General features: G+C 35.1%; 4 protein-coding genes and 1 long non-coding RNA gene across 9 annotated transcripts; 2 read left to right on the top strand and 3 right to left on the bottom strand.

Moving 5' to 3' along the window:
* Positions 1 to 654: 654 nt before the first annotated feature.
* Positions 655 to 5,425, bottom strand: LOC107419936 (probable protein phosphatase 2C 59). Of its 2 annotated transcripts, none has more exons than XM_025074792.3 (9): positions 5,149 to 5,425; positions 4,575 to 4,843; positions 3,145 to 3,272; positions 2,436 to 2,534; positions 2,186 to 2,344; positions 1,899 to 1,985; positions 1,724 to 1,815; positions 1,356 to 1,430; positions 655 to 1,182 (listed from the first exon to the last, which is right to left on the bottom strand). In XM_025074792.3, the coding sequence occupies exons 2-9, from the start codon at positions 4,652 to 4,654 to the stop codon at positions 1,024 to 1,026; spliced, it is 879 nt and encodes a 292-aa protein (XP_024930560.1). In that variant the 5' UTR covers positions 4,655 to 4,843; positions 5,149 to 5,425; the 3' UTR covers positions 655 to 1,023. The 2 variants fall into 2 exon arrangements, with proteins under 2 accessions (XP_024930560.1, XP_015884264.1); XM_016028778.4 differs by having other exon boundaries at positions 4,575 to 4,849.
* A 2,066-nt stretch (positions 5,426 to 7,491) lies between these two features.
* On the bottom strand, positions 7,492 to 14,016 carry LOC107419899 (uncharacterized). 3 transcript variants are annotated; one of them, XM_016028728.4, is made up of 14 exons: positions 13,774 to 14,014; positions 12,714 to 12,840; positions 12,320 to 12,566; positions 12,145 to 12,186; positions 11,873 to 11,944; positions 11,608 to 11,743; positions 11,299 to 11,456; positions 11,043 to 11,127; positions 10,299 to 10,501; positions 9,977 to 10,138; positions 9,594 to 9,743; positions 8,984 to 9,244; positions 8,101 to 8,370; positions 7,492 to 7,892 (listed from the first exon to the last, which is right to left on the bottom strand). In XM_016028728.4, exons 1-14 carry the CDS (start codon positions 13,844 to 13,846, stop codon positions 7,665 to 7,667), a joined length of 2,214 nt encoding a protein of 737 aa, XP_015884214.1. In that variant the 5' UTR covers positions 13,847 to 14,014; the 3' UTR covers positions 7,492 to 7,664. The 3 variants fall into 3 exon arrangements, with proteins under 3 accessions (XP_015884214.1, XP_048331113.1, XP_048331114.1); XM_048475156.2 differs by lacking the exon at positions 9,594 to 9,743 and having other exon boundaries at positions 13,774 to 14,015; XM_048475157.2 differs by lacking the exon at positions 7,492 to 7,892 and having other exon boundaries at positions 8,202 to 8,370; positions 8,953 to 9,244; positions 13,774 to 14,016.
* Positions 14,017 to 14,671: 655 nt separating this feature from the next.
* Positions 14,672 to 16,188, top strand: LOC107419924 (uncharacterized). 2 transcript variants are annotated; one of them, XR_001581642.4, is made up of 3 exons: positions 14,672 to 14,956; positions 15,061 to 15,157; positions 15,945 to 16,188. It is a non-coding gene; the product is annotated as an uncharacterized LOC107419924 (long non-coding RNA). The 2 variants fall into 2 exon arrangements; XR_001581641.4 differs by having other exon boundaries at positions 14,673 to 14,956; positions 15,061 to 15,152.
* Positions 16,189 to 20,903: 4,715 nt separating this feature from the next.
* Positions 20,904 to 22,272, top strand: LOC107419893 (protein ENHANCED DISEASE RESISTANCE 2-like). Its single transcript, XM_016028721.4, has one exon. The coding sequence runs from the start codon at positions 21,018 to 21,020 to the stop codon at positions 21,933 to 21,935; it is 918 nt and encodes a 305-aa protein (XP_015884207.1). The 5' UTR covers positions 20,904 to 21,017; the 3' UTR covers positions 21,936 to 22,272.
* Positions 22,273 to 25,625: 3,353 nt separating this feature from the next.
* LOC107419864 (aspartyl protease family protein At5g10770) lies at positions 25,626 to 26,555 on the bottom strand. Its single transcript, XM_025074687.2, has one exon. The coding sequence runs from the start codon at positions 26,553 to 26,555 to the stop codon at positions 25,809 to 25,811; it is 747 nt and encodes a 248-aa protein (XP_024930455.1). The 3' UTR covers positions 25,626 to 25,808.
* Positions 26,556 to 26,916: the final 361 nt, after the last annotated feature.

Below are 26,916 nucleotides of genomic sequence, written 5' to 3' on the forward strand. Positions count from 1 at the left end.
TTCCTTTTTTTGGTAAAAAATTAATTCCTTCCTTCTTGTTTGTAGGCTTGTAGCCCACAAAATCTGAATTAATTTATAGGTTAGAAAAGCATGACATTTGCCTTCAAATAGCTTCTCCATTTCTAGCTTTCCAAACTTTATCAATGACAACAAGAAAATGAAAAATGAAAAATAATCTTCCTGGAAGTAAAATTAAAATAGGGAAAAAGCCACACCGCGAAAGAGTAAAAAAATACAATAAAATTGAACTTGTTTAGTTTAGAAACCTATCCTTCTTTTTACGCTACGTCGTTCTAAATGTTGTATTCGCATGCCATTTGTCTTTTCCTTCAAAGGAAAAAGAGAGATACAAAACGTAAGAACTCCGATAAATAAATCTGTTAAATTCTTAATAAATAAAGGCATTTATATAAAAGTCTTTTGTCTTTACTTATTTATTTATTTTAAATTTTGAGGGATGGAGGAAGCAGACTGAGACAGCAAGAGCATGATTGTCTTTTCCGGATATTATAAAAGTTTCATTTGGGCTTCAGTGTGTTTTAAAGAGACCATTTTGCCCTCCAGGATTCATATCCCAAGGCAAATTATCCCAGCGAATGACCTCAACTTCAGGCTTCAATCGTTGGAAGTTGACGATGCTAAATCCATCAACAATTAACAACCAAAAAACAAAATTCTCATAAAGCGACCAAGGCGGCAAAGTTTGAAACCACATTTACAGAGCACACAAATATAGGAATGTGGTCTTATGACACTTTTTAATAGACGAACACATTAACATTTTCTACTATACTTAAAAAAAGAAAAGAAAAGAAAGGCCCAAGTACAGAAGCTAAAAAACTAGGATACAATTCTATACTAGAGGCTGGAAGACATGTAAATACACGTTAGCACCGTGATGGTTCTGATTAAGCCTCTATCCTTGTACAATACTATGCTATCATAGATTTCCTAAAACTGTCAGAATAATGAATTTTTATTGCACCCCAAGGAGACCAAACACTTGCAATAATGAAAGGGTGCCTAACCAGTACTGTTGCGAGATGAGCCCCCTTGATTTGCCAAGAAACGAACAACAACACAGGTAATATTATCAGCACTTCCTCTCTGATATGCTTCTTGCATCAGCCTCTCTGCTGCCTGCTTTGGCTCCTGAATTGGCTTAATCATTGCGACGGCCTCCTGAGAAAATTGTACAATCAGTCAGCTTAGGAGGGATCAAAAAAGTTTTGAAGACAAAATAACAAGTGAAAAATGGGGCAAAATATATAGGTCTTGTTTTCTGATGGCAAACCAACTCCACCGTACTCAAGGCATCAAAAAAGACACACAATGGACAGAAAATCATGGCAAACCTCATTGGAGACAACATCCCACAAGCCATCACTGGCAAGGATAAGGAACTCAAGAGAGCTATCTATCTTCTCCTCCTGCAAAGACAAAATTAAACCAATGGCTAAGCAAATTAGAAAAAGGGAAACAGGAAAAATGTCTAAAGGCATTGAGCAAACCAATTGTTTTCATAAGAAAAATAAATAAATACCAATATTAAAAGTGTTTTAGCAAATGACATCTTTCTTGAAGAAATCTAAAATACAAGGTTAACCAGGCACAGCTAATTTACACATACTTATCTTCCAATATCCAGTTTGATCAAAAGCCGCCTAAGAAAACAATTAATTATACATGTCAGCAATAAAAATGTCGGCATTTAGAACCAGACCTGAATTTCTGGATCAGCTACAACATACTGCTTCAAAAGCCTATCACCAAATGCACGAGAAACAGCAAGAACACCTCCAACTCTCCAAGTTCCTGTCAATACATTTTGAATCAAAAAAAATGCAAGCAATCTTCCAGAATCCATAGGCATTTACAATCTGCCACGCATAACCTACCAGCCCACATTACAAACCCTCCAGCATCCTCAATCCGTTGGCGCTCATCTGTTTGATCTGGCTTGTGATCTCTTGAAACAGCAATTGCTGCAGAAATCTCGAGTTGGGATTATAGGCAAAAATATGAAACAAGCAAACATCATTCAAGCAAGTATTTCCTTTCAAAGGAGTTACAACGGAAGAAAGATATAAATTTGTATCTTAAGAGAAGAGAGGAGAGAGAGGGAGGGGGGGCGCCGCACGGGAGAATCTCAAAACAAAGTAAAATAAATCATTAATTGTCTTACCATTACCACCCCTGCATATTACAGCTCTGGAGTCCCCAACATTTGCAACAAGTAAACGATCACCAACTAGGATTGCAGTAGAAGCAGTTGATCCCGCATCTCTGTTCTGATTGTTTTCTGATTTCAGGAATTCAGAGTCTGTGTGGCTGTATGCATCAGCTGCAAAAACAGGGAACAACTTTGTACCAACGCTTTATTCGTTGAAATAATAAAATGCAAGGTTACTAGTTCTGGGTATGTAATCACAAACCTATAGCAGATTTGGTGTCAGAAATGAACTTTGGATGATTGATCAAATTACTAAAAAGATTTTGCTTGACATATTCAGCTGCACGAGCACCGCCATGACCTGAAGCAACCACAAGGCAACATATAGTGTGTCTACAAATGAAAGCTAACATACATGTAAGGTGGGTGGGGGGGTGTTCCATGCACAACCAGATAATAGCGCATAATCAGGAGGTTATTATTTATTTAATTAAATTTAATAATTATGGAAAAAATAATTACAGTTAGACGAGATACAAGATACTAAAAAGCTGGCTTCCCTTGAAACCATCTAAGTTATGTTAGCTTATCTAAAGTAGGTTAAACCTCTATGGAGAGAAGAGGGAACAATAGGTTACCATAGGAAGGTCACCTTACAATCTTGCAAGAACATAATACCAGTTTCCAGAAGGAATTACACAAGTCCATAATGGAACTGGCATGCAGCACAATTCTTGTCTATAAATATATAAAATATAAGCTATCCTATAGATACCCAAATAACGAGATTATGACATCATGCATAAAACCACAAAAGAGTCAAAATAATTAGACACTAAGGTGTGAAAGTAAAAAGATATCGTATGGTTAACCTGTCAAGCACTCTCATGCATTTAAAAACTAATCTTATCTTATGCTTACTTTGGTGTGCTGTGTGGGTGTTTGTTTGTGTGTGTGAGTGAGAGAGTTACCATCAAAAACTCCAAAGAGACCAACTATCTCCCCTTCCACGCCATCAATTCTTGTCTCATAAAAATCTTCCATTGAAGACCTTTTCCCTGGAGAGCTCGCATATCCATAGCTGAACTTCCCATTCTGACTGTTAACAACATCAAACTTAGTGTCAAATGCATTCAAATTAGTACCAAATCAGAACATAATACATAATGTTCAGACCATAGAGTACAGAGTTGCACATCAGTACCCAATTAAAAAGCAGAATCAAAAACCAAAATTTATTGAGAGAGCGATTCCTATCCAACTATCTCAACCGTATCATTTGCAGTATAAAACTAGCAAAAAAGTTGTCTAAAAGAATACCAAATTTAATACATAATCAGTATCAACAGCAAAATCGTACACAACAATAAACTTCAGAGAAATGAACAAATGTCAATTTCTTTTTAAGTCAGTAATGCATGGTACTTAATAGCAGAAAGTCTCTAAATATCCTCAACCACAAAGGTCCCCACAATGTTGTTTGTCAGGTTCCTTAAAAGATCCAACAATAAGTCATATCCGCCAAAAGTGGAGTGAGAAAAACAAACAAGGCTCCAGTAGGAAAATCCCCCAAATTGTGACTTGTATGTGGATTTCTATCATCATGTATGGACATTGTTACTAATAGGCAACAGCATTTGAATTAAGATGCAGAAAAAGTGAGCCAGCCATATAGCACAAATAATGGCTTGGAAACCAAAAAAGGGAAAAGGATGACTAAATATTTTTGAAAAGATCGTCAAACCTTGCAAAATTGTAGAATATTCACGTTTGAGTTCATTATCATTTCCCAAATATTATAATTATAGATGTTTAGTTATGACCCTTGTTACCGAGATTCCATCCACTGTCGTAAGAATTCCGAAAAATGCATAGCCTTAGACAATGAAAAAACATACGAGAATCCACAATCTTAATAGCATCATCAGAATTAAAATAACAGAGGCCTCTTCAGAGCTTACAACGTAAGATTATCATCAGAGGCCTCTTCAGAGCTTACAACGTAAGATTATCATCTTCATAGAAGGTCAATAATGACAATGGTCAAGCAAGCCTAAAGAAGAACATACCCTGAGTCATACACCTAATTTCCTAGCTGTGAATTATGATGCAGGATATAGAAACAAAACCTATACCAAAATCAGCCTACACTCAGGAGGATATAAGATACAGGTAATAAAAACATAAACAAATCTTAATGAGCAGGGAGTTGATCAGCATCCGTCCCAAAAGAGAAGGTACATAACAAAATAGCCAGACATCATAATTCATAAATCATACTTACCAAAAGACAAATTGGACAGAACAGAATGCATTAAATGAAATCGCAAGAAAACCCCAAAAGGTACCAATTATAACACTTTCAGATCCAGCCAAGATATCAGTGAAAACAAGAGCTAACCTGAGTCCACCACCGCTGACGGGTGCATCGTCAGCATGAACCTGGCTAGAAGATGACAAAACTGAATTGAGATAGCCCATATTATTGCTTGAATCAACAAACTGCCCACCTCTTATTTCTTCGATTGAAACGAAAAAATGGAATACTACAGCTATAACAATTGGAATGATTACAAAGTTGACAATAAGCAAGGAATAGCCTATTTTCGAATGACAATGAAGCTCGGCGACCTCAGGATCATTTCGAAATCACGAATTATCGAGCTGAACCTGCATCTAGAACAAAGCGATTTGAATTGAAAACGCAAATTAGATTCGAAGTTTGTACAAACAAATTCATGGATCTTCTTGTTTCTAGCCACATGCACAACATATTCAATACCCCCCCCCCCCAAAAAAAAAAAAAAAAAAGACACTGGACCTATAATCTACTGAATTAAATCTTAACAAAAATATAAAATAAAAAATAAAAAAGAATGGCCCAATCAACATTTTTACAGTTAATCCAGAATTTAGAGAGAGATAGGATGGAATGGATAAAGTTGTAGAGAGAGAGAGAGAGAGAGAGAGAATACCTGAAGAAAAGAAGAGAAATGAAATGCCATAGACAAGGGAACTGAAAGAGAGAGAAGTTCAAACACAGGAAAACGACGAGAGGGTAGTGAGAAAAGACAGATAAAGAAAGCTTTTAGAGCGAAGAAGAAAGAAGAAGAAGAAGAGCGATGGCAAACCAATGAAGATTCTCTCTTTCTTTTTTGGTTTCAGTTTTGGTTTTTGTTTGTTGAGCAATCGCCAAGTTCAGGAATACCCAAAAAAAAAATCCTATTAATTTTAATTTTTTTTTTTTTAAAATAAATCTATATAAATAAATTAAAGACAATAATAATAATTAATAATAATAACGGTGTTAAAGCTTGGTTAGTTGGATTCATGCTAAAAGTGGGTGGGGTTTTCATACGCGTCGCCGAAGCCTGAGGCGATCATAAGATTTAGGACCGAGTCAATGCCCCCAAAACGGAGCGATTAAAAGCCGCGATTGGATCGGCTTCTCCGGTGGTTGTGCCACACACGTGGCGCACATGCAGAGTGAAAGGACCTTTCTCAATGTTATGCTGTATTACACATTAATGTTTCTTTTAGCTGCGGAATTGCAGAGCTTTTTGATGATGATGATGACTGGGATCCGATTATTTGACTTTTCGTTGTTTTTGTGTGGGTTAAGTTTTGCTTTGTGTTGTGTGCACACCTTGTTTATTGACTTCGTCAAATCCCCATTATTTTATTTTTTTATTTTTTATCGAAATTTTTTCAGTGCCATTTTCTTTCTTTTCTTTTCTTTTCTTATGTTCTTTGAAATTTGAGAATCCAAGACACTGTAAATTTTATGAATTTCTTATTCAGAAAAAAAAAATTTATAAATGCTCAAAGTAAATTCTACATTTTAAGACCCCATATAGTAAAAGAAAAATAGATGTTTTCAATCTTTTAGATGCTTAGAAGCCACAGTTTACCCCAAAAAAAAGACAAAAAAAAAAAAAAATGCTTAGAAGCCACAATTAAGTATAACAGAAGTAACATAATTGAAAATGATTCATATTCCATTAAGTAAATGGCTTTGATTATTTTCTATTGTATATTGGAAACATGAAAAAACAATATTCTCTAAGCACTTAAATTTTCTAAATTTTCGAAAATCAGAAAACCTTTATTCGTGCAATAGTTTCGGTCAATAGGGCAGCCCAACTCATAACGATTAGAAGGAAAATTATGGCCACAATATTGGTCCAAATTCAGACTTATATGGGTACCTATCTGTCTCCATTCCAGCACAAATTTCATCCAACCAAATTAAAGTAAAAAGACAGAGGACGGATAGACACTTGAGCTTCGTTTCACATCCAAGAGAATTTATTCAAAACTTGTTCTTCTTTCTTGGGAATCAAAACCCCATTTTATTTTGACCAAATGGTAGTTACAAAACTTGAGACACTGAAACATGTAATATATTTCTTTTTCAAAGAAAACAATCAGTCTGATTAAAATACATGTATAAGATAAACATTATTGTTTGTAAAAACAGACATGTGGCAGCTTTCAATTACGTATGGCTTATTTTCAAGGTCTGGGAAGCCCTTCTTCTAGCTCTAGTAACGTTCCAAGATGGCCAAGGATCATTCACTGTGCCATTTAAAGAAAACGAAAAACAGTAATCGGTTAGTGTATATGCATATATTATCCATTTCAATGTCACCCATCTATATCGTATGTAGACACCGACCCCAGTGGGCTAAATTATTGAATCCTCCATCCACTGAGAGTTGAGAACGAAATCACATTATATATGTATATATATATATATATAATATAATACCAAAAAAATTATTATTATTTTTGTTGATCTACTGTATGTATCCATGTTAATAATTGAGGTTGATACACTACTATAAGGTTAGCAAACGATTTTCAATTTTTCATTAAATACAAATTTATTTTCCTGGTCTCATGAAAATTGTAGTGCATGAGCAAAGGCATGTCCTTATGACTACGAATGAAAACGAAAGGTTTTGTTAGACATTCCAGTCTTTCTGCTTCCTTTTGTGGTTCCCCTTGGTCCCCGTTAGCAGGGGAACTATTTGTGTTAGACTACCACTTAAAAGCCTCTCTCTCTCTCAAGAAAATAGTGACGAAATGTCTCCCTCTCCCGTTACATTGCTATCAACTAATTAAGAGAAGAGACGGGAAGCAAAAAATGTAGATCGCTTTCTTACTCTATTCTCGACTTTTGCCTTGTGCAAGGATATTTCCTATGCAAAGACGCTAAACTTTTCCAATTGATTTTGCCCCTTATAGAATTTCTTGACAGTGAAATTTCTCTACTTTTCTACGACAAAAAAAAGTTTAAATTCACAGAGAATGGATACATAGAAAATTCCATCACATTCCAACGCAACATTGCTAGGAAATTCTCTCTTAATTTTGAGTATAGTATATACAATAAGACCGTTGAAATCTTGAGGGGAAAAACAAAAATAGGCACCGACAAAATGTTACTTTTTGATATCGGTTATGTCACTATTTGACAAGGGTGTATTTACTTCATCAACTTGTGCAAAAATTTTGAAATACAAACCCAAAAAGATTCAGGAATTTTGCTCCTAAAATGAATGGCTAGGGTTGAAATGATGTCTAAAGTAAATCTATGAACCTCAGGTCTCAATGACATGCGTAGAAGCATTGCCGTCCACACCTCTGGGGCCAATTTTACAGCTTGAAGGAGAGACCGAAAACCGTTGAAAACCCTCTGGACCATGTCATGTCCCTGAAAAAAGCACACACATAAATTCTTCAGTAAACTTATCATTCACGATAATAATCAGTGTTGCAAAATTTCCCATCCTCTTACGTTGAAGAAGCACAAGGGCATATGGAAAAACACAAGAAAGTATTTTTCTTCTCCACTAGATTCTAGATATTGTAAAGTGAATTTCTACATCAATGGCCAATTAATTCATTGAATTGGAACAAACCTCTTGTTCTCTTTCTTCAAGCTTCTCATTAAACATGCAACTAACAACTTCATTTTCAATAAAAGCATTAGATGCGCTAATTATATCCCGGAGAAGGAAAACACGGACTCTCTGACCCTTATCTGACAGAATGAATAGCAATAGATCTTCAGTGGCAGAAACAACAGCTCGCATGTCAAAAGATTTCCATTCCTGAGGATTGGCTGTGTTGTCCTCCACATTAGAGGTCTCCCCAGCAGACTCAGAAGCCTGTTCTGAAATTGCTGCTACCTGGAACAAGACAAGTCCCTGATGAATACTGGAAGTAGATACAAATTATATCTTAAAAGAAATTATATTATATAATTATATCAGAAAAATATTCAGTCTAGTGTTATCATACAGAATAAACTGACACTTACGAAGAATGCTTAAAATATTTGTTAAATTTTGAGGAAAAAAAACCTAACCTTTGCTGACATGCAATCTACATGGAATTCTTGTGGGTTTCAATATGCATTTAGAGGTTCTTTAGAGTTGGACACCATACCATATGTCACAGGGTGCTTACCAACAAGGTCACACTCCTAGATTTCACGGAAGGATAAGGGATTCTACTCTTCCTTAACCCTTGCACAGAATCTCGACTTACAAGTTCAAAGTAAATAATGACAACCAAAATTTCATTGCTGCCACCAAAAAAATTGGGAATGGTGGAAAGAAGAGTTCAAACTGGAAATACTGGAACAATCATCAAGCATATAAGGCAAACATTAATGAACCTTTTAGAATAGCAGGTACAAACATTTATATATTTAAGTATTTTATGTGAACAAAAAGGCACATATAATTTATGCATGTACATGATATTACATGATATAGGACATAGAGTGGAGATGCAAACCAGGCGCTCTAGCCGATTCCACCTTATCGATCCATTGTTACAGATGAGAAGCTCCCTCAAAATTTTCCTCATATCAGGATTTGGGTCTGACAAGAGTCTTCCAATGACAAAAGGGTATGCACTCTCAACAACTTTGAAATCAGGATCCAGAACTTTTGCTGTGCCTTCCAGTGATCCTAATGCTCTTATTACAAGGGCATAGTCCGGAGGAAGTGAAAAGTTAAATTCATACATAACATCATACAACTGGTTCATTATTGCCTGAAATCCAAAGCAACAATGGTATTAAAAAAACAAACCCCAAGGATGGAAAAGAGGGAGGGGAGTAGAGAGGGAAAAAAAAGGAAGAAAAAAAAGTTACAAAACCCGTTGGGCTTTAATATCCACATTTCAGTCATCAGAAACTTCCAGTTGGTAAATTCCCAGGATAAGTTTCAAGCAGTAGGTGCCAAGTATTGAATGAAGACATATAATGGAAGAATGAAAGAAAATTACTTGTCAGACTTTGACAAGGTTACTTAAGTATAAAATGTTATATTGATTCATTTGCTGCAACTCCATAACCAGCAGCATCATTTTAGATGAAAACCTTGATACCACAAGCACAAACCTGAAAATCTTGAGAATGTCTAGTTCCGTGACCAAAGGATGCTTGCAATGCAAATGATACTGATTGTAAATCAACCCCTTCAGGTAGAAATCCCAAAGAAAGAAAATCATTTGCCAAACCCAGTGCGTCACGATTAACAAAGTGAACAAGCTGAAAGAAAAGAAACTTATCAACAACGCACAGCCACAGGTCAAACTTTAGTGTCATAAGACTCCATGGAAGCTACAAATTCAATAGTGAAATAAAAACTATATAAACGCCTATATTTTAATGAAGAATGCTTTCAGCAATTAACTATGTGACAAATGAAAAATAGAAAGAATAATAAAATTAAGCAACATCCACAAATAACTATTGTTTAGACTTGTTTCTAGAGTTTTTACCACTTGAATAAGTCCAACACGGAAATGTCGAGGAATGTCTCCCATCATTCCAAAATCAAAATAGGCAAGAAAGCCACTGTCAGTGGCAACAAGGTTTCCTGGATGTGGGTCCGCATGAAAAAATCCCACCTCAAGCAACTGTCTCAAAGAACAATACAATCCCTACAAAGTGAAATAAAAGAAAATGAAAATTTTAAAGATGAAAAATCATATATCCGGTATAACTACCTGAGAAATGACACACATGAGTTCCACACAGCCAAAAGAACAAATAATTAAACATTCCAGTGCCCATATACATGGAGTGACTTCTGCCCACTACCTGGTCAATTAGTTCCCTTCTGTTCAAACAGGCCTCCCTTAAACGAATTTCATCTGTGAGCTTAATTCCATCTACCCATTCCATTGTAAGCACAGCCCTTCGAGTAAAATCCCAGTATATTTTTGGAACTTTGATATGATGCCCTTTTTTATATTTAACAGTTTTCCCCGCTGTACCTTTTTGATAACTTTTTTGACTACCACCTGCAAATTTTATCTATAATTACAAAGGAATAACCTTAAAATAATATATCACAAGATAATCAACTGCTAGTTGACATTAAAACATTGACATTAAAACACCCACAAGAAGAGGATGTCAAACTAAAGTTATTTGGCCCAGCCAGCAAAAAGATAACGATACAATAGAAAGCATAAAGTAGTTGCTGCTTGAAATAAGGTCAACAAATCCCCAGCACAAATCCACCATGTCCCATATGCTAAACTACACAAATCCATGGGAAAATGGGCGAGATTAACCATAAATGACATATCTGGTATAACAAGTTGAAACAAAAAGCGACTGTCAGAAAACATATAGATATAAATGTTCAGCCACATTTTAGACAGATATTTTTTATTAGAATAGTCCTACTAAGAGAAATGCAATGGCTATTTGACAATTCCATTTATGTTGGTGAGAGCGTCATATGTTATTACTTCATAAAAGGCTAAGATTCAACAAGAAAGATACAATCTAGAATAATCTAACAAATAGAGTGCCCTGAAATATGTATGAACTTACATTCGTGAAAACCATATAAAGAAGCAAAACGCTCAGCATTTTTTGCCTCTAGGATGTAGTCAATTTCATCAAACATGTGTCTTACCTGTTAATTCAAGCAACAGAAAACACCCGTGAGCACATATGTTAAAATCTACTAGAATGAACATGAACTCACAAAAATGAGAACAAGGAATCAAGTAGCAACATAAAGGAAAGCGAGATGGAACAAATGGAATTAAAATTTCTATAAAATCTAATGATATAGAAGACTCACCATCTCATTCACTGCTACTAAAAGATCTTTACGGGCCTTGGCAAATCGCTTCAATTGACCCCCAATCATATGGAATAACAAGGCATCAAGGGTCAGTGAAAGCGACATACCAGGCCTTTGTACTTTAACAGCTACCAGCTCTCCAGTGTGCAGATGAGCTGCAAAACTTGAAACAACAAAACAATCATTTAATTTGAGCTTTCACTCAAGATACAGATCCTTCCTGAGCATCTACATTGAAGTCAGAGGAGAACAGAAGTACATCCCAAAAAAATGCACAGATCTTTCTATTTAGAGAAGGTATCTAACCTTTATAGACCTGCCCTAAGGATGCTGCTGCAATGGGCGCAGGACTAATGTCCGCAAAAATCTGTGAAATGGGAAGACCTAACTGGGTTTCAATTGATTTAATTGCAACATGAGTTGAAAATGGAGGTATTTGATCCTGGCAAAGAAGAATAGCTTCATTATGTAACATGCAAAAACATACTAAAGATCCATTTGAAGCAAAAGGAATCAAATTTAAATAAGGCTCACTAACAATCAGGCTAAGGGAAGAAAGAACTATAGTAACCTGTAACTTTGCAAGCTCTTGGCAATATACAGTTGGTAAGACATCTGGCCTAGTACTGAGAGCCTGCCCAAGCTGCAACTCAAATAAAATTGGTTGGTTATGTAAATTTTTCCATTTTAAATGATTTGTTTTTATTTTTTAATTTGGATGACTTAGATATTATTAGTCATTAAATTTGTGTGCACCTCCATTAGATATAAAAGTCTCATGTTTCAAAACATATGAAAGCATGGACACTAAAATATTCAATAGTAATGGTGGAAGACACTTGCCTTGATATAGAAAGGTCCCAAGCGGATAAGAGTTTCCCGAAACTGCAATAGATTGTATTAAAATTTCTGTAAATGTTAGAAAGTTAATCTTCATAAAATTTGAAAACAATAAATCTTTCATGAGGAAGAAAAAAAGGAACAGAAAAACATGTAAAAGTTAAAATATTGCCAATACCTTGATGGCACGTTTTTTAACATCTTGAACAAAAATCTGCCAGATGGTTAATTTCAAAACATGGAATGAAATGATTGCTGCTCTATACAAAGCTAAAAAAGGACTGAAACGGTAGACAACAGAAAAACTTTTAGAGCCATAAGTTCCTAGAGCATGCCCAAATTCACTTTCTAGTGACTCCTTCCTCAGCTTTGCATACTCTGCAGATGGCCTTTCACCATGTACACTGGTGAAACCTGTGGAATACCTGTGATAAGGAATAAAATGAGCACAAAATAGTGTGGAACAGAAAACACTGGAAAAGAAGACTAATGAATAAAGCCAGCAATGCCTGGAACAACAAATTATTTCAAAGCATGCTGCTCCATTGTCTCAAAGATAATAATCAACTTACAAATGCTGCGGTAAGAAGTAATACGGAGGCCAATTCTCAGGTTTCCTCCTAGAAACAGTATCTTCCTGAAATCTCAGGGATATGCCTTTTAGCAATATGGTCCCTGTGGTACTCTTATGGTATAAAGCTGCAAGAAGAATCCAATTTCTTTAGCCAATAAATAATGATAGAGAGTTCTATGATCCGCAATGGATGTGAAGACAGTAATAATCATCATGCGGAAACCAACAAGCTTATACTTTAACCAATATAACGTTATACTTATTTTTCTTAAGTGAACTTTAGATAGAAAAAGGATAGCATAAGTTCAGCAAAACACTCATAGAGGCTGCAATAGATATGCTTAATATGGTAATGGTGAACCCAGCAATAGATAAAATCACAACTTAAACCTACCTCTTCTGAACAATTTCTTCTACAATACAGTTGAGTGAAAGGTTAGGAATATTAGGTTTACAGGGACAATCCAAAACCAATCCATACAGCATTAAACTATATTAAATCAAAATAGAACATCCATAATCAGACATTTTATAACAAGTTGGCTAACTTAAATCGAATTGCAACACTTCAAACACTAATCAAATTAGAAAGCACCGACGTTCAAAGTATTAAATTGTTTTAAACAATACAGCCTAGTCCACCGTTAACACATCAGTCTCTGTGAAAGTAGCAAAAACAGCACGTCTTAGATTTGATACTATATGCGGCAAAGAAAAAAATACTAACAATGACAGTTCATCGTGGCGACTAAATAGTCACGCAACAATTTTCAACAAGTACTGCAACAATTCAACCAACCAAAAAAAAAAAATAATAATAATAATTAAATAAAAAATAAAAAAAAATAAAAAAGAGCAGAGATAAACGTAACAAAACTAGATTTTCCGATCTCGCAATTCAATTTTTCAGTTCGTATTGATTTAGAATGAAGAACCCAAAGAAATCTACACAAAAATCTCGGTCACTTTCTTCTTTTCTTCCTACATTTTCTCATTGCCAAACAAAAGCTATAAAATGGAATCCACTCCGAAAAATAAAAAGGGTAAAGAAAAAGTACTTGAAGTGAGCAATGTGGCGTGGCGGCGACGCTTCAGTATCGCAAAGACATTCCTCATCGGCGGTAAGCGCATAGCATAGCTGAAGTCAGGGAGCCATGGGAGAGAGATTTACTTTAGCACCACAACCGTTTGAAATATTGCGCGACTGACTGAGATTTGAGACGGTAATCATCTAACCGCAATTCAGAAGAGTGTGTGTTGGCATACAAAAAAACTGCCACGTTTGCTCTACATGGCACCATTCATGGACACCAACCCACCTAGGGCTAGAAATTTGTAGGCTCCGACTTCCGAAATAAGGTTGGGCCGTTGGGGTATTGGATTTTGGGTCAAAGGCAAAGGCAGTCTCAAAATGGATGATTGATATTGGGCTCCATTTTTATGCGTAACATTCCCTGGAAGCCTAAATAGCGTCTTTTTTTTTATTAATTTAAATTCATTTCCACCCTTATTAGAAAAAATTAAATTAAATTTAAAAAAAAAATAATTTAAGTAAAAGATAAAATGAATTTCTCATTTGTTTATTGAAGTGACAAAATTTTTTAATACCTCATATTTTATTCTTAGTTTCAAATTAAAAAAAAATACTTCTCAATAAATTTCATAATTAGGTAATCAAAAGATTTTTTTTTTTTTAATTCCCTTCATATTTCTTACCCTAAAGTAAACATTTTAAAATGCGTTAATGTCAGTCATATGAATATCATATCAGTTATTAAAATCTCCAAGATTATTTTTAAATATTTTTATGTTTATCTATCCATTTATTTCTTGGTTATCATTTTTTTTATTTATGTTTATTTGATTTCATTTAATATATACATTAAAAAAAACCTTGAAAATTTAAAACTATATTATTTAATATATTTATATATATATATATAGAGAGAGAGAGAGAGAGAGAGAGAGAGAGATAAAACCTTGACCCGACAGTCGATCCGGCACCCGTCTCATATGGTGCTTCAACTTCTGAAAGTAGTCAGCAAAGTTCCGCACCAAGGAAGGACTTGTGCCGTTTTGTAAAACTCGGTTGGGCTCATTGACACAGACACAGACAGTCTTGCTAAAAACTCTCATTGACATCTAAAAATGGCGAATGAGCAGCCGTCGTCGCGTCCATGGCTACTCGAATTAGTTCCCTTCATAGTGGTTCTCCTTATAGCTGCTCATGTTTTCGCTTTGGTACTCTTTTATATATTTCATTCCCTTTACCATTTATATTTTCACACTAATTTGAAGCTTTATGTATCTAATTTTTACCTCCTTTACTCTATTATCATATTTAGGTCTATTGGATATACAGATTAGCTACTGAGAAACAACCCCAGAGGAGAAAAGCACACTGATGAGGATGAACAATATGATTTGTAGAACATTGGTAAGGTTGGTGAAGAACCCTAATTTGTTGATTTTTTTTTTTTTTTAATATCAGAAAATAGTAATTAGTTTTTTGGTAGAGCGAATTATATGGGTTCTTGTGGTCATTTTGATTATTGGTTTTTTGTCATCTGTATACTAATAGACTATTAATTGCTGGGGTTATGTGGAAATTTACATGATTTTAGGAAATTGGAGTAGACTCATTTGATTGTCTCCTAAACTATGGGTTGTGTTATTATTATTATTTTTTTTTTCTTCCGTTAGAATTTTTATTTTTTCCTCGTTTTTTATGTTTAGTTAGAAAGTAAAGAACATGCGGTTCTCTTATTTTGTAGTTGGCTTCCTTTGGTTTCTTCGGAAGCTCAAGGAAATGAAAATAGAAAGAAACTTCCTTATCATTTTGGGCACTTGAATATTGTCGTCCTGTAATTTTACGTTTCCCTTGTTTAGTTGCTGAATGTTTAAGCCATAACAAAGTTAAACACAGGGCTAAGTCTTTGATTTCTTCTAGGGGTGATTTACAGCTTGTTTAACTTATAACATGTATAGGAGGAAAAAATTGGAATCAAAGTAGAAAGTAAAAAACATTATATAAGATAGGCAGCTCTTTGAACTCGAGTAGTCGAATTTAAGAAATATAAAAACATTATATAAGATAGGCAGCTCTTTGAACTTGAGTAGTCGAATTTAAGAAATATATTGGTACCTACAGAGTCATCAAATGATCTTACATGGTCATAATACATGATCTGTTCAACTCAATGTCTGTATCCCATGTTTGATTATGCAGTTTGCTGTATATTCCAGAATGCTGGATTGATGTTGTGATTGATCTTACTTTACCCTTGTCCCCGTGGTGGTATAGACTTGTATTGGCTTCTCAGTTGTTTTTAGAGTCAGGGAATTGTGTCATATCTGCACCATATTCCAATGTTGTAAAGCATTAATGTTTGTATAATTGCAGTTGAACTAAAGAAAGATATTGGAAACGATATGTATACAAGCTCTGCATAATATATAGATTATTTCTGATACATTTTTATCTTTTGGATTTTTGATACACCCTATTAGTTTTTACTTATTTGACTTGGTTTAACATATAAAAGGGCCCCTTATTTGGATTTGTGAGACTCCTTATTAGTTTTTACTTATTTGATTTGGTTTAACAAATAAAAAGGCCCCATATTTGGATTTGTTAGACTTCCATCATATCCCGTCAGTGCTTTTGGATAATTGCAACATTGTTCCTCTTTGCTTTCCAATTGATTTTCATCACTATGGTCATGAGATACAAAAGTCATGGCTGAATAAATTTGTAGAGTTCTCTGGTTTGATTAGAAGCTCTTAGGAGTAAATGCATGAAGGAGAATTGAAGAATAAGAGGTAGACTAACTATGCCAAGTCCCCCAATATGCAGGCAGGAACCAGGAAGTTTGTCAGTATGGCTTATTATTAATCCCAAACTCCAATGCTTTTTGTTAGTGAAGATGGCTTTACCACTGGGAGTTTAGGATGGTCACTATAGAATTGTTAGATTTTCGAAGTAGAAAATTTGTTTTGCTTTTCTCATTATTTTATTAGGGCTATAAATTAGAATGAATGGATCTACTTGTGTGAGATGCATTTAGTAATTTGGCTTATAGTAAGCAGGCTTTATATATGGTATAGTATGTGTGCAACTATATGTGTTTAATTTTTATAAACAAATGGAGAAAAAATCTGCATCCACTTTTGTATATTCTGACAGACTTATTGTTGAAGTTTGAAAATTTTTGGAGCAGGCAAAATGACAAATGATTACTGTAGGATCGTATTAGACGATACACTAGGTATGTTTTTTGTACATGTCTTATACCTACATAGGAATTTGGAAACTTTTTCGATGAGGTGTTATTTGAGCAACTTCAGATGAGTATATAAATATAGCTTGACTGAGTCATGTTAGCAAGGTTAATCCCAAGACTGTTTTTGACATGAGTAATGGCGGTGGAATAAGAAGGTAGCCAAATGCGAGTTACAGTTTTAAAGAAAGAGTGCAAAAACTTTGATGATATTTCATGAAAGGGGGAGGATAAATCAATCATAAAATTGAGAGATTAATACCAGGAATATGATTGCTTCACCTCTTTCAAGGTGTTTAGGGGGTTGTAATTAGTTTGAGGTAGTTTCCACGTAACATGAAGCAGTGCCACTGTAATGAAAAATTCTTTGGTACTCATTTGTGTACCAACTCAATATCCAATTTGGTGCACATATCTAGTAGGATAATGCCATGTTTCCAGAAATAATAGGTCAGGTTTAATGCCACATAAGCAAGACAACACTGTTATCTTATTACTTCCTATTTCATCTAAACTCTTTTCTTTCTTGTTTGGACGAAATATCAACTCTTTCCATATGTGTTTATTCTTTTTCCTTTTTCTGCCTTGTTTATATGGAAAAGAGCTATAAAACCCTTTGCTTCCATTTTCATTTCAGATCTTTTACTTTTGCCTGTCTTTCGGCAACTTCACCATTTCAGATCTTAACTGAAACTAACCAAAAACCATGTTACTTGGCAATTGTTTATACTGTTCGCAACATATAGGTGTTTGGTGATTTAATTCTTAATTTTAATTTCAAATCCATAAGTCCATTTATTCACACAGAAGAAAGAGGACAACAAAGTAATTAAAAAAATGGTGAAGTAGCGAAAGAAAAAGACAAAAGCAAGAGAAATCGTAAAATAAAGATGAACAAGGAAACAAATACAGAAGAAATAATTGAAGGTCAGAGTAATAGATTGTTCCCAAAGAAAAAAAAAAAAAACGTGAAATGGTGTATAAATCTTGCTTATGTGGCTTTTAATATGATATGTTATTTTTTTTTTAAACATGGCATTATTCTATTAGCTATGTGCACCAAATAGGATATGATACACAATAATTCCTCCCTGTGCGCAAATCTGAAGTGAATAAGGAATTTCTCGAGCTCAGGCAGGACTGCCTGGGAAATAACATCTTCTTCACTAAACTGCAACCGTAGTTGGGCATGGTATTGGAATATTTCATGGTTGTTATTCAATGCAATCTTCATTTGAGCATATGTCGTAGTTTCAAGGATTAAAATGAAGAGATTTGTTCAAATTAAGTTGGAAGTATACTGTATACAGAGGCTTTTGAAAGTTGGTATAAGAATAACTGATGGTTTTGGTGTTGAAGGTAAAAAGGCTTGATCATGTCCAAAGATGGTGCTTGCTAACATTGATCGGTGTTTAATGATATTGACCTTCTTAGTAAGTGATAAAATTAAAGGTTGTACCAATGACACAAGGAGAGATTCCAGCTATTCCAGCTATAATCTCTTTTGGTTCCAAAAGATGTCCGCAAAAAGAAAATCCCAACAAGCAAATTTATGGCAATTATAAATCTGAATTAGGTGCCAGAACTTTATTCCAATCGTAGTTGCGAATATGGTATCGAAGGTAGCATGAAAAATTGTAAAAAGCTTAGGGCATATTGATGGACTATATCTTGCCACGATTCCATTGCTCCTTTTTTTTTTTTTTTTTTTTTTTTTTTTTGGTTGGACACGGAAGATTGTACGAATTAGAATGCTACTTTGTTACATAGAAACGTTGGTAAAATTATGCACTTAGCCCCAAGTAGACAAGGTGTCTTCTTAGATACCCTCTTTTGCCCTTTTACCAGACTTCATATCCATTGTACATCAATCATGATCAACGACATCAATGCAGACAAATTTCAATTCCAAGCTAAGCTATGGTACCAACCTTTACTCCAAATCCTATTATTTTCTTTAATGAGAATCGTCTCAGGAGATTAATGGGTCCTCTACCAAGCTGGCTTTGTGGGGTATAGCCCCAAATTCCACCAACAAATATTATTATCATCGTCCAAAAGTGCAGATGCTCTTCTGCCAATTTTGGGACAGCAAATCTCTCTTTATTGCTGTATTTTCTACATTTTCTAAAAAGATCAAAACCTGATCATATGGCACACTGAAGATTTTAGTTATTTATTTATTTTTCTTTCTAACTTGATAAAATTAGAAAACCAATTCATCTAAGAAAGCCGGTACTCGATGCGAGCCACTCAATCGAGCTCATTTCTAGTGCTCCTGGGAGCACAAGAGATTTTTTTTCCACTCGCTTATGGTGTCTGCAGGCCAAGATAGGACAATATCCACCTATTAGTACATCATGATTCGGCAAAACAAAAGTTCAGGTTGTTTTCCAAAATTTTGATATACAGTATGGAAAGAACCTTTAAAATATTCGTAAAAATTGGAGTTTGTTAATACTTTGTTTTGTTAAGCGGTTATTTTGTTCTTTTGTTTTTTTACTTTTTTATTTTTAACATTTGGCTGTACCAATGTTCCTAATTGCCCAATGTCCGAATGTCGTCATGCATCAATATGTATTTATAATTATTATATTTTTTGGACGGAGTTATGAGCTTTTCTATGCATAATGCATGATGAACGGCTTCCAAATTTTGAGCTACGATTCACCCAAAAAAAAAAAAAAGTGAACAATGAAGTTGTGAAGATGGTGGACCTGATGTGCAAGTGGCGAATTGAAGGAGCATGCGCATGTACACGTGAGCTACCGTAAGGCAACTCTCTACATTCAGTCTACATCATTAACGATGCTTTACTGCTTTTGCCACGTGTTTCTATTTTACCGTCGACGTCTATGAAGTCAAAAAAACAACTCCTCGAAAAAGTCGTCTTCTTCCTGCTCTCGTTTTCTGTGGTACATGAATTGACCCCTCACTGATTGAATTGAAAAAGAAATTTGAATTCCGTAAAAAATTTAAAATGCATATAAAAAAAAAAATCTGCTCGGCTAAAAATTAAAATAATTAATTGATGCTGAATCTAATACAAATTAATAACTGTATCTCATCTAAGATTTACACTCGGGTCTTTCGAAAAAAAATTAAAGATATACACTAGGGAATTTCATAATGGGCATTGGAAGTTATGGAACTGAAACAAGTCACCAAAAACCCACCCCAGTGTCACAGCCGGAAGAGAGAGAGAGAGAGAGACCACTCACCCTGTGGTGAAAAAACATAATAATCAAAAACCAAACAAAGACTTGGATTTTATGCACTTAACCTTTTTTTTTTTTTTTTTTCCTAAAATGGATGCGGATCTTCTCCATTTTTGAAGAAAAAAAGAGATTTCAATTTGACTTCACAATTTTATGCCATGCTAATGTACAATTAATATTGTGACATGTTATTATCCTTAATTTAGAAATATTTATGATAGATATTATTAATATTGTACTAATTCGCTTTTTATATCTCTTGAAATTTTCAAATAATAATATTTAAATTGGAAAATATTATAAATAAATTTTTGTAATTTTTAATTTATGAAAAGTTTTTAAAATGATTTACGATTTAATATTAAATATAAAATTTTTATATTAATTTATGATTTAGTTTTCAAAGCCATAGACATCGTAACCATTTAATTAAATTCATTATATATATATATATATATATATATATATATATGTATTTTTGGTCAATAATTAAATTCTTATACATGGACATATAAAATGATCGGAATGAGATTGAAATCCTACGTAAGCAGGAGAATCCAAATCCCCACACAATTTTGTTTTATTGGTAATAATAGCTGTAGCGGAATAAAGGACTCTCTCGTAGTTTCTTGGAAACTGAGGGGCACCACTATCTTTCTCCTTTTTTCCTCTCTTGACCATATTAAGCATCCACTCTGAGGCCCATTTACTCTCAACCAGTCTCTGAGAGAAACATAGCCGAAAAACAAAAAAAACAACAAAGAAAAAAAAAAAAAAAAAAAAAAAAGGCTGAGAAGAAGAACCATGTGTCCAACTAAGCAGAAGCACCGGAGTTCTGGAAAAGAACACGCTGGGAAATGCTCCAGATCTGGTGGCTCCACCACTACCGCCTTCGATTGGATGGCCGAATCCATCAACGGCGGATCTCTACGCCACGTGGACCTCCACACTGGCATCAATGGCTGGGCCTCACCGCCCGGTGACCTTTTCTCTCTCCGAGCCAAGAACTACTTCACAAAGAGAACGAAATCCCCCTCCGGCGATTACCTACTCTCACCTGCCGGCATGGACTGGCTCAAATCCAGTGCTAAACTCGATAACGTACTCGCTCGCCCCGATAACCGCGTCGCTGCTTCGCTTCGAAAAGCTCAGTCTCAAGGGAAATCCCTTAAGAGCTTCGTTTTCGCTGTGAATCTTCAAGTCCCTGGTAAGGACCATTATAGCGCGGTTTTCTATTTTGCCACCGACGACGCCGTTCAACCGGGTTCGCTCCTTTACCGGTTCATCAACGGCGACGATGCGTTCAGGAACCAACGTTTTAAGATCGTGAATCGGATCGTGAAAGGGCCGTGGATCGTGAAGAAGACGGTTGGGAATTACGGAGCGTGTTTGTTGGGGAAGGCCTTGACGTGCAATTACCATAGAGGACCGAACTATTTTGAGATAGACGTCGATATCGGAAGCTCGACGATCGCGAGCGCCATTTTGCACCTTGCATTGGGATACGTGACGAGCGTGACGATCGACATGGGTTTTATGGTGGAAGCGCAGACAGAGGATGAGTTACCCGAGAGGTTAGTCGGTGCGGTTAGGGTTTGTCAAATGGAAATGTCGTCGGCGACCACCGTGGTGGTGGACGCGGCTCACGCGCCTAATATGGCACGCGGAATGGCGAAAGTAAATCACCATAAGTCCGGTGATGACGATGAGGATGACGCATAAAATTAAAAAAAAATTGTTATCAGGTGTCAGATTAAAATCCAATTTTTTTTAATTGATACGCAGTGTTGTGATTTGTAATTATTGGCCCTTTTTTTATAGGGGGGACTGGTGGGGGTAGTTCTGTTGGCGTGGACGGTGGGGATGTAGATAATAAAAATGCTTATATAAACCAAACAAAAATAACACTGCAGCGAATTTCCACCTTCTGGGTTTCTCAGATCTCTCCCCGATTTTTTATTTTGGATTTAACTTAACTTTCTTGGAATTTTTATTATGAAAAATTATATAAAAATTAAAAAAGCACATTTATCTCTTTTTGAGAGATTCTGAAAGTGAAGTTTACGATTTATTATGCTGACGTAATTTTATGGGGATGTGATATATATATATATATATATATTTTTTTTTTTCGTTTGGTTATGGGTGTCGAAGGGGACAGAACTAGAATGAAAGATTTTGGTGGTGGGGATGGGTTCTGGCAGTGAAACCTAAAATGGGATGTGGTTGAAGGTAAGCCATCGAAATTGCTTTAACACAGGCTAAAACATTCCTTGTACGACAAAACCCGTTTTAATTTTTTATTTCCGATCTAAAAATTTTAGTAGCGGTGAGGACGCTTTTGCGTGGGTAAGTCAAATAGCATACTAGTAAAAATGGATGTGGCCCGGAAGTGTACCTAAGCAAACCTACTTAATACTCCTTTTATGATCCTATCCTAACCACACACTTACTAAATTCACATAAACAGAAGAAATGAGTGATATTTTTGGGCAAATGTCCATTCCAAAATGACTCACGCGTTTGCCTATTCAATCCTTAATTCAAGGAATCCAACATAATTTTGCTCTGTTTAGCATCTTTCTCTCTCTCTCTCTCTCTCTCTCTCTCTGTGAAAACCATCAGTTTTTATAATCACCATCCAGCTGTTAATGCTAATACGAATTTAATTTTTTTTATTTGTTTATTTGTTTAATATTAAAGTATTACTTTCATTGCGTTTGCTTTTGTTTGGACACTACAGTGATATAATTGTACGTTAATGGGAAAAGAATCCAACTTTAATCAGGCCACTGTGATCGCGATGGAGCTGGGTTTTCAGTAAATTCGCGGCCTTTATTTATTTATTTTTAAAGGTTATTGCGACACCGGGTACGATCGAACCATGCAAATATCGAAAAATATCGGGCTTTGAGTATACTTTTTCTGCCGTCCATTAAAAAAGGTCCTTGGCTAATAGCAAGGCGTCTTTTGGTAATTCACTAAGCCCATGGTTGTTGACTCTTTATTAAAACTTCCCCCGACTCCCCGGGAAAGGCGTATTTCCATTTTAATCCAAAACTTAACAAGCATAATTATATAATAATTTAATTAATTTTTTGAGCTGTAATGTAATCTTTTTCCTTTTGTTCTTTTGCAAATAGCTTTAATGCAATTTTATAATTTATTACATACACGTATCTATCAAAAAAGTAAAAATATCACGTATAATTATTTATTACGGACAAACATAAAAACGAACTTTATATAGAATTTACCGCGTGAGTTTGATATCTGACTCTGTTAGAGTTGACAATAATATTGTTTAAACTCTGACCACGTGATGGTGCAACGGATACCGATATTAATTGAGATCCAATACCCTGCAATCGTGTGTAAAGTAATACCTGGTATTAAGGCATGGCATACTCAATTTCCATTTTCACGTGGAATTAATAACAGTTTTTTAAAATATCATACAATATATAATTTTTCTTCGGTCAGTATATATAATATATAATTGCCAATAATTTTTTGAATTTGGCCGGAAAATGATTTATGTGAAAAGGGCACGTAGAAGCAATAATTACAGTTCATGCTGCTTCTATAAAGATGATTAGGATTTTTTATGAATATACGGGTAGTTTTTTTTTTTTTGGTGGTAAGTACAAAGATAATAGTTAGGTTTTGTTTATTTTTAAAAAGATAATAATTAGGCTGGTTCGAAGTTCGGATACATATTATATATTATAGCCTCGTAAATGGCCAACAATACTCTATACATGAATATGATTATGTATTTTGTCTCTGTCCTCATTAACATCAATTTCGTTGTCACAGCTAAAAAACCTCTTTGAGTAAAAAACAAATATTTTAACGGGTTTGAATATGATGATGATGGGAACTGTGTGGCCCATGACTCTGATGGAATTCGTTTTGTTCACTTTCTCATCAGCCTTGGAAAGCCAACCTCATCAATTCATTGAATTCAATGTCCGGTGGTCAAAACTCTCCGACCCCACTTCCCGAGACAAAATCAGATGCACTCTAAATCATCTGTTCTATATAATCCTTTTATAAATATTTTGACATGTGATAAATCTAATAATAAAATTTAAAATATTATATTATATTAGTTATTTTATAATTGTACTAATTCAATTTTATTATATATTAAAAGTTTATAAAAGAATCATGTAAAAATAAATCATTCTGGATTTTTTTTTTTTTTCAGTTCTCGAATTGATCGACCATTTTTTCTTTTTTTATTTGTTTTCTTTTATTTTATTGCCATAACGGTTTATTCGGGTGTTAATGCTCATTGACTTTTTATTTGTTTCCTTTTTTTGTTTTTTTGGTTGAATAATGATAATTGACTTTTTACAAATTATAACTTACTTTTTCTTTTTCTTTTTTGGTGAATAAATTATAACTTACTTTTGATGCAGATGGTTGGTGAAAAACTTATACATGTTTGCCTAAGTAAAAATCTAGTGTACCTTTGACAACAAAATTTTACTGTTCATCAAATTTCGGTTCTTTTTTTTTTTTGGTTTAAATATTGATAATTTATATATGCTCAACCTTTCACGTTGACGTGGAAACCAATTAAGGATTCTGCTCATCCTTTAACCTAAAAAAAAAAAAAGGAGAAGAAGAAGAAGAAGAAGAAAAGAAGTTGCCCATCCACTCTACGGAACAGTAAGACTGTAATAATCAATTTTGACTTTTTTTTTTTTTTTTTTAATTCTTAAAAAGGCCTGAACCTTCATCTTTCTTTGTGATTAGAAATTCGACCTTGACATTTTACTAGACCTTGTGAAGAGTACAGACCGGCCTAATAGATTGCTCTAGACCCTGATCAAGGGAAGGAACGAAGGAAGTCACTGAAACTTGTGGCCCAAATGATGAATTCGAATTCAAAAAGTTGATATTCTATGCTTATTCTTAGACAACTACGCTTTTGAGAATCCAACGGAATTGTCAAAAGCCAACTATTTATGATTATGGTGCAAGAAAAGTTTGAGGATTTGAGCATAAATGTAAACCTTCAAGCCTATATAAACCATACCATTCGAATACAAAGCCGTGTATGTGTCTATCCTGGTTGTCATTTTAAGTGTGGTCCAAACCTCCGCAACACAATATTCTTTCCATTCGAGCCCAAAAACTTGTTGCTAACTTGATTACATCAGCAACTGTTTAAAGCTCAGGAATTAGTTGATAAGTATGATTTTATCTTTCCACTCATTTAATGAAATGGAATTTTTGCGCTCATAAACTATCATGGGTTAGAAATTCCACCAGAACTAGTAATAAAGGAAGTGACACTAAAACGACTCATTAATTTGCAACAGTAAACAATATGGCCTATAGCAGTAGTAAACAGAACCTAGGAAGCATAAGAAGGAAATGAAATTGTTGATTCGTGAAACCATATATATTCCATTTCCAGGACAAGAAGAACAGCATTAAGGTTGGCATTACAAACACACTCTTTTCAATCTATGTTGTAAATTATTTGATTAATAATATAGTATAACATCCATTAGGCTGGCATTAAAAACACTTTTCAGTCTATGCTATAATTTATGATTGGTAAAATAGTATAACATCCTATTTTGCCGTAAACGTCAGGTAACTTAACAAACAGCAGGGCCAAAATCCAATCCTTCCTCCACCAACATCATACACCACTTCCAAACTTTGCTGTTGGACATTCCCGAATATCGTGACCTCATCATCGTCTGTGTACCCAGCAAGCGCCAAACAAAATTGCCTAGCATTGCCGCCCACGTAAATTATATCTTCGAATTTCAATTCCACTTCAACTCCACCGCCGAACAAAAAGCTTATCTTCGGAAAGCAGAACGATGGATACATGCTCAAGTCGTAGCACGTCTCCAAAATTGACAGTGCCGGGGCCGTCTGATAACCACTCATCCCTTCCCGAAACGCTGACCAGGAGGCGCTATAAGCAGTGGCCGGCAAACGTGTTATGACGGTTCCTGAATCGATAATTGTACCCGGGGACGAAAAAATCGATGATGGAATGGATAGTTTAGCACCGGCAACGATTATGCCTTCCAAATCGAGGGCGTAAAATGAATCGTTTATACCAGTGGATGTGGATAGAGGTGTATACTTTATGTCTTTAGAGCTTACGGGAGTTCGATCGAAGGTTAAGCTTCCTGTAGAGCCGCTGAAGGGGGTCGGAAGGCAGTAGGAGAAGATGCGTCTGTAAATCTTGGAGGTCTGTTGGACGATAGACATCTTGTCTCGGCCCAGGCCTAGCAGCCCAGCAGTTTGGCCGAAGAGGCCACGATTTTCATGACCGCATCCAAAGAGGAAACCATTGAACATGTTGTATTTGGATAACGTAATTCTTTCTTTGGCAAAGTATCCCACAGAGTACGATTGTTCATTGTACTGTACGTCGTATATACACGTGGAGGTCCCGGAAGCACATTCCGTTTGTGAAATATTGGAACAAAACGACCAATTAAATTATTATTGCAAATATCCCATTAATTAATTATTAATCAATAAAATTTACCTGTGGATGAAGTGAGTAATGAGCACGCTGCCGATTTACATGAAACGTTGACATATGTGAAAGACTTGGAAGGGTCAAACGTTGGTTCCTTCTGGGAATAACTAGAGTGGGAACAGGGCATGCACTGGGTCCAAGTGAGAGAGCTGCTAGTATCTAATATTAGCGATA

Source organism: Ziziphus jujuba, chromosome 5 (assembly GCF_031755915.1).
Source record: "Ziziphus jujuba cultivar Dongzao chromosome 5, ASM3175591v1".
Lineage (NCBI taxonomy): Eukaryota > Viridiplantae > Streptophyta > Magnoliopsida > Rosales > Rhamnaceae > Ziziphus > Ziziphus jujuba.

What these genes read in the sequence shown, in the direction of transcription:
- LOC107419864 (XM_025074687.2), bottom strand. Translation starts at nt 26,555, where the DNA reads ATGTTCAATGGTTTCCTCTTTGGATGCGGTCATGAAAATCGTGGCCTC.
- LOC107419893 (XM_016028721.4), top strand. Translation starts at nt 21,018, where the DNA reads ATGTGTCCAACTAAGCAGAAGCACCGGAGTTCTGGAAAAGAACACGCT.
- LOC107419899 (XM_016028728.4), bottom strand. Translation starts at nt 13,846, where the DNA reads ATGCGCTTACCGCCGATGAGGAATGTCTTTGCGATACTGAAGCGTCGC. An exon ending in GGAATCGGCTAGAGCGCCTG is followed by an intron (nt 8,371 to 8,983) that starts GTTTGCATCTCC and finishes GTCTTGTTCCAG; the next exon opens with GTAGCAGCAATTTCAGAACA. An exon ending in TTGAAGAAAGAGAACAAGAG is followed by an intron (nt 7,893 to 8,100) that starts GTTTGTTCCAAT and finishes TGCTTTTTTCAG; the next exon opens with GGACATGACATGGTCCAGAG.
- LOC107419936 (XM_025074792.3), bottom strand. Translation starts at nt 4,654, where the DNA reads ATGGGCTATCTCAATTCAGTTTTGTCATCTTCTAGCCAGGTTCATGCT. An exon ending in TGACACCAAATCTGCTATAG is followed by an intron (nt 2,345 to 2,435) that starts GTTTGTGATTAC and finishes CTGTTTTTGCAG; the next exon opens with CTGATGCATACAGCCACACA. An exon ending in AGGGTTTGTAATGTGGGCTG is followed by an intron (nt 1,816 to 1,898) that starts GTAGGTTATGCG and finishes ATGTATTGACAG; the next exon opens with GAACTTGGAGAGTTGGAGGT.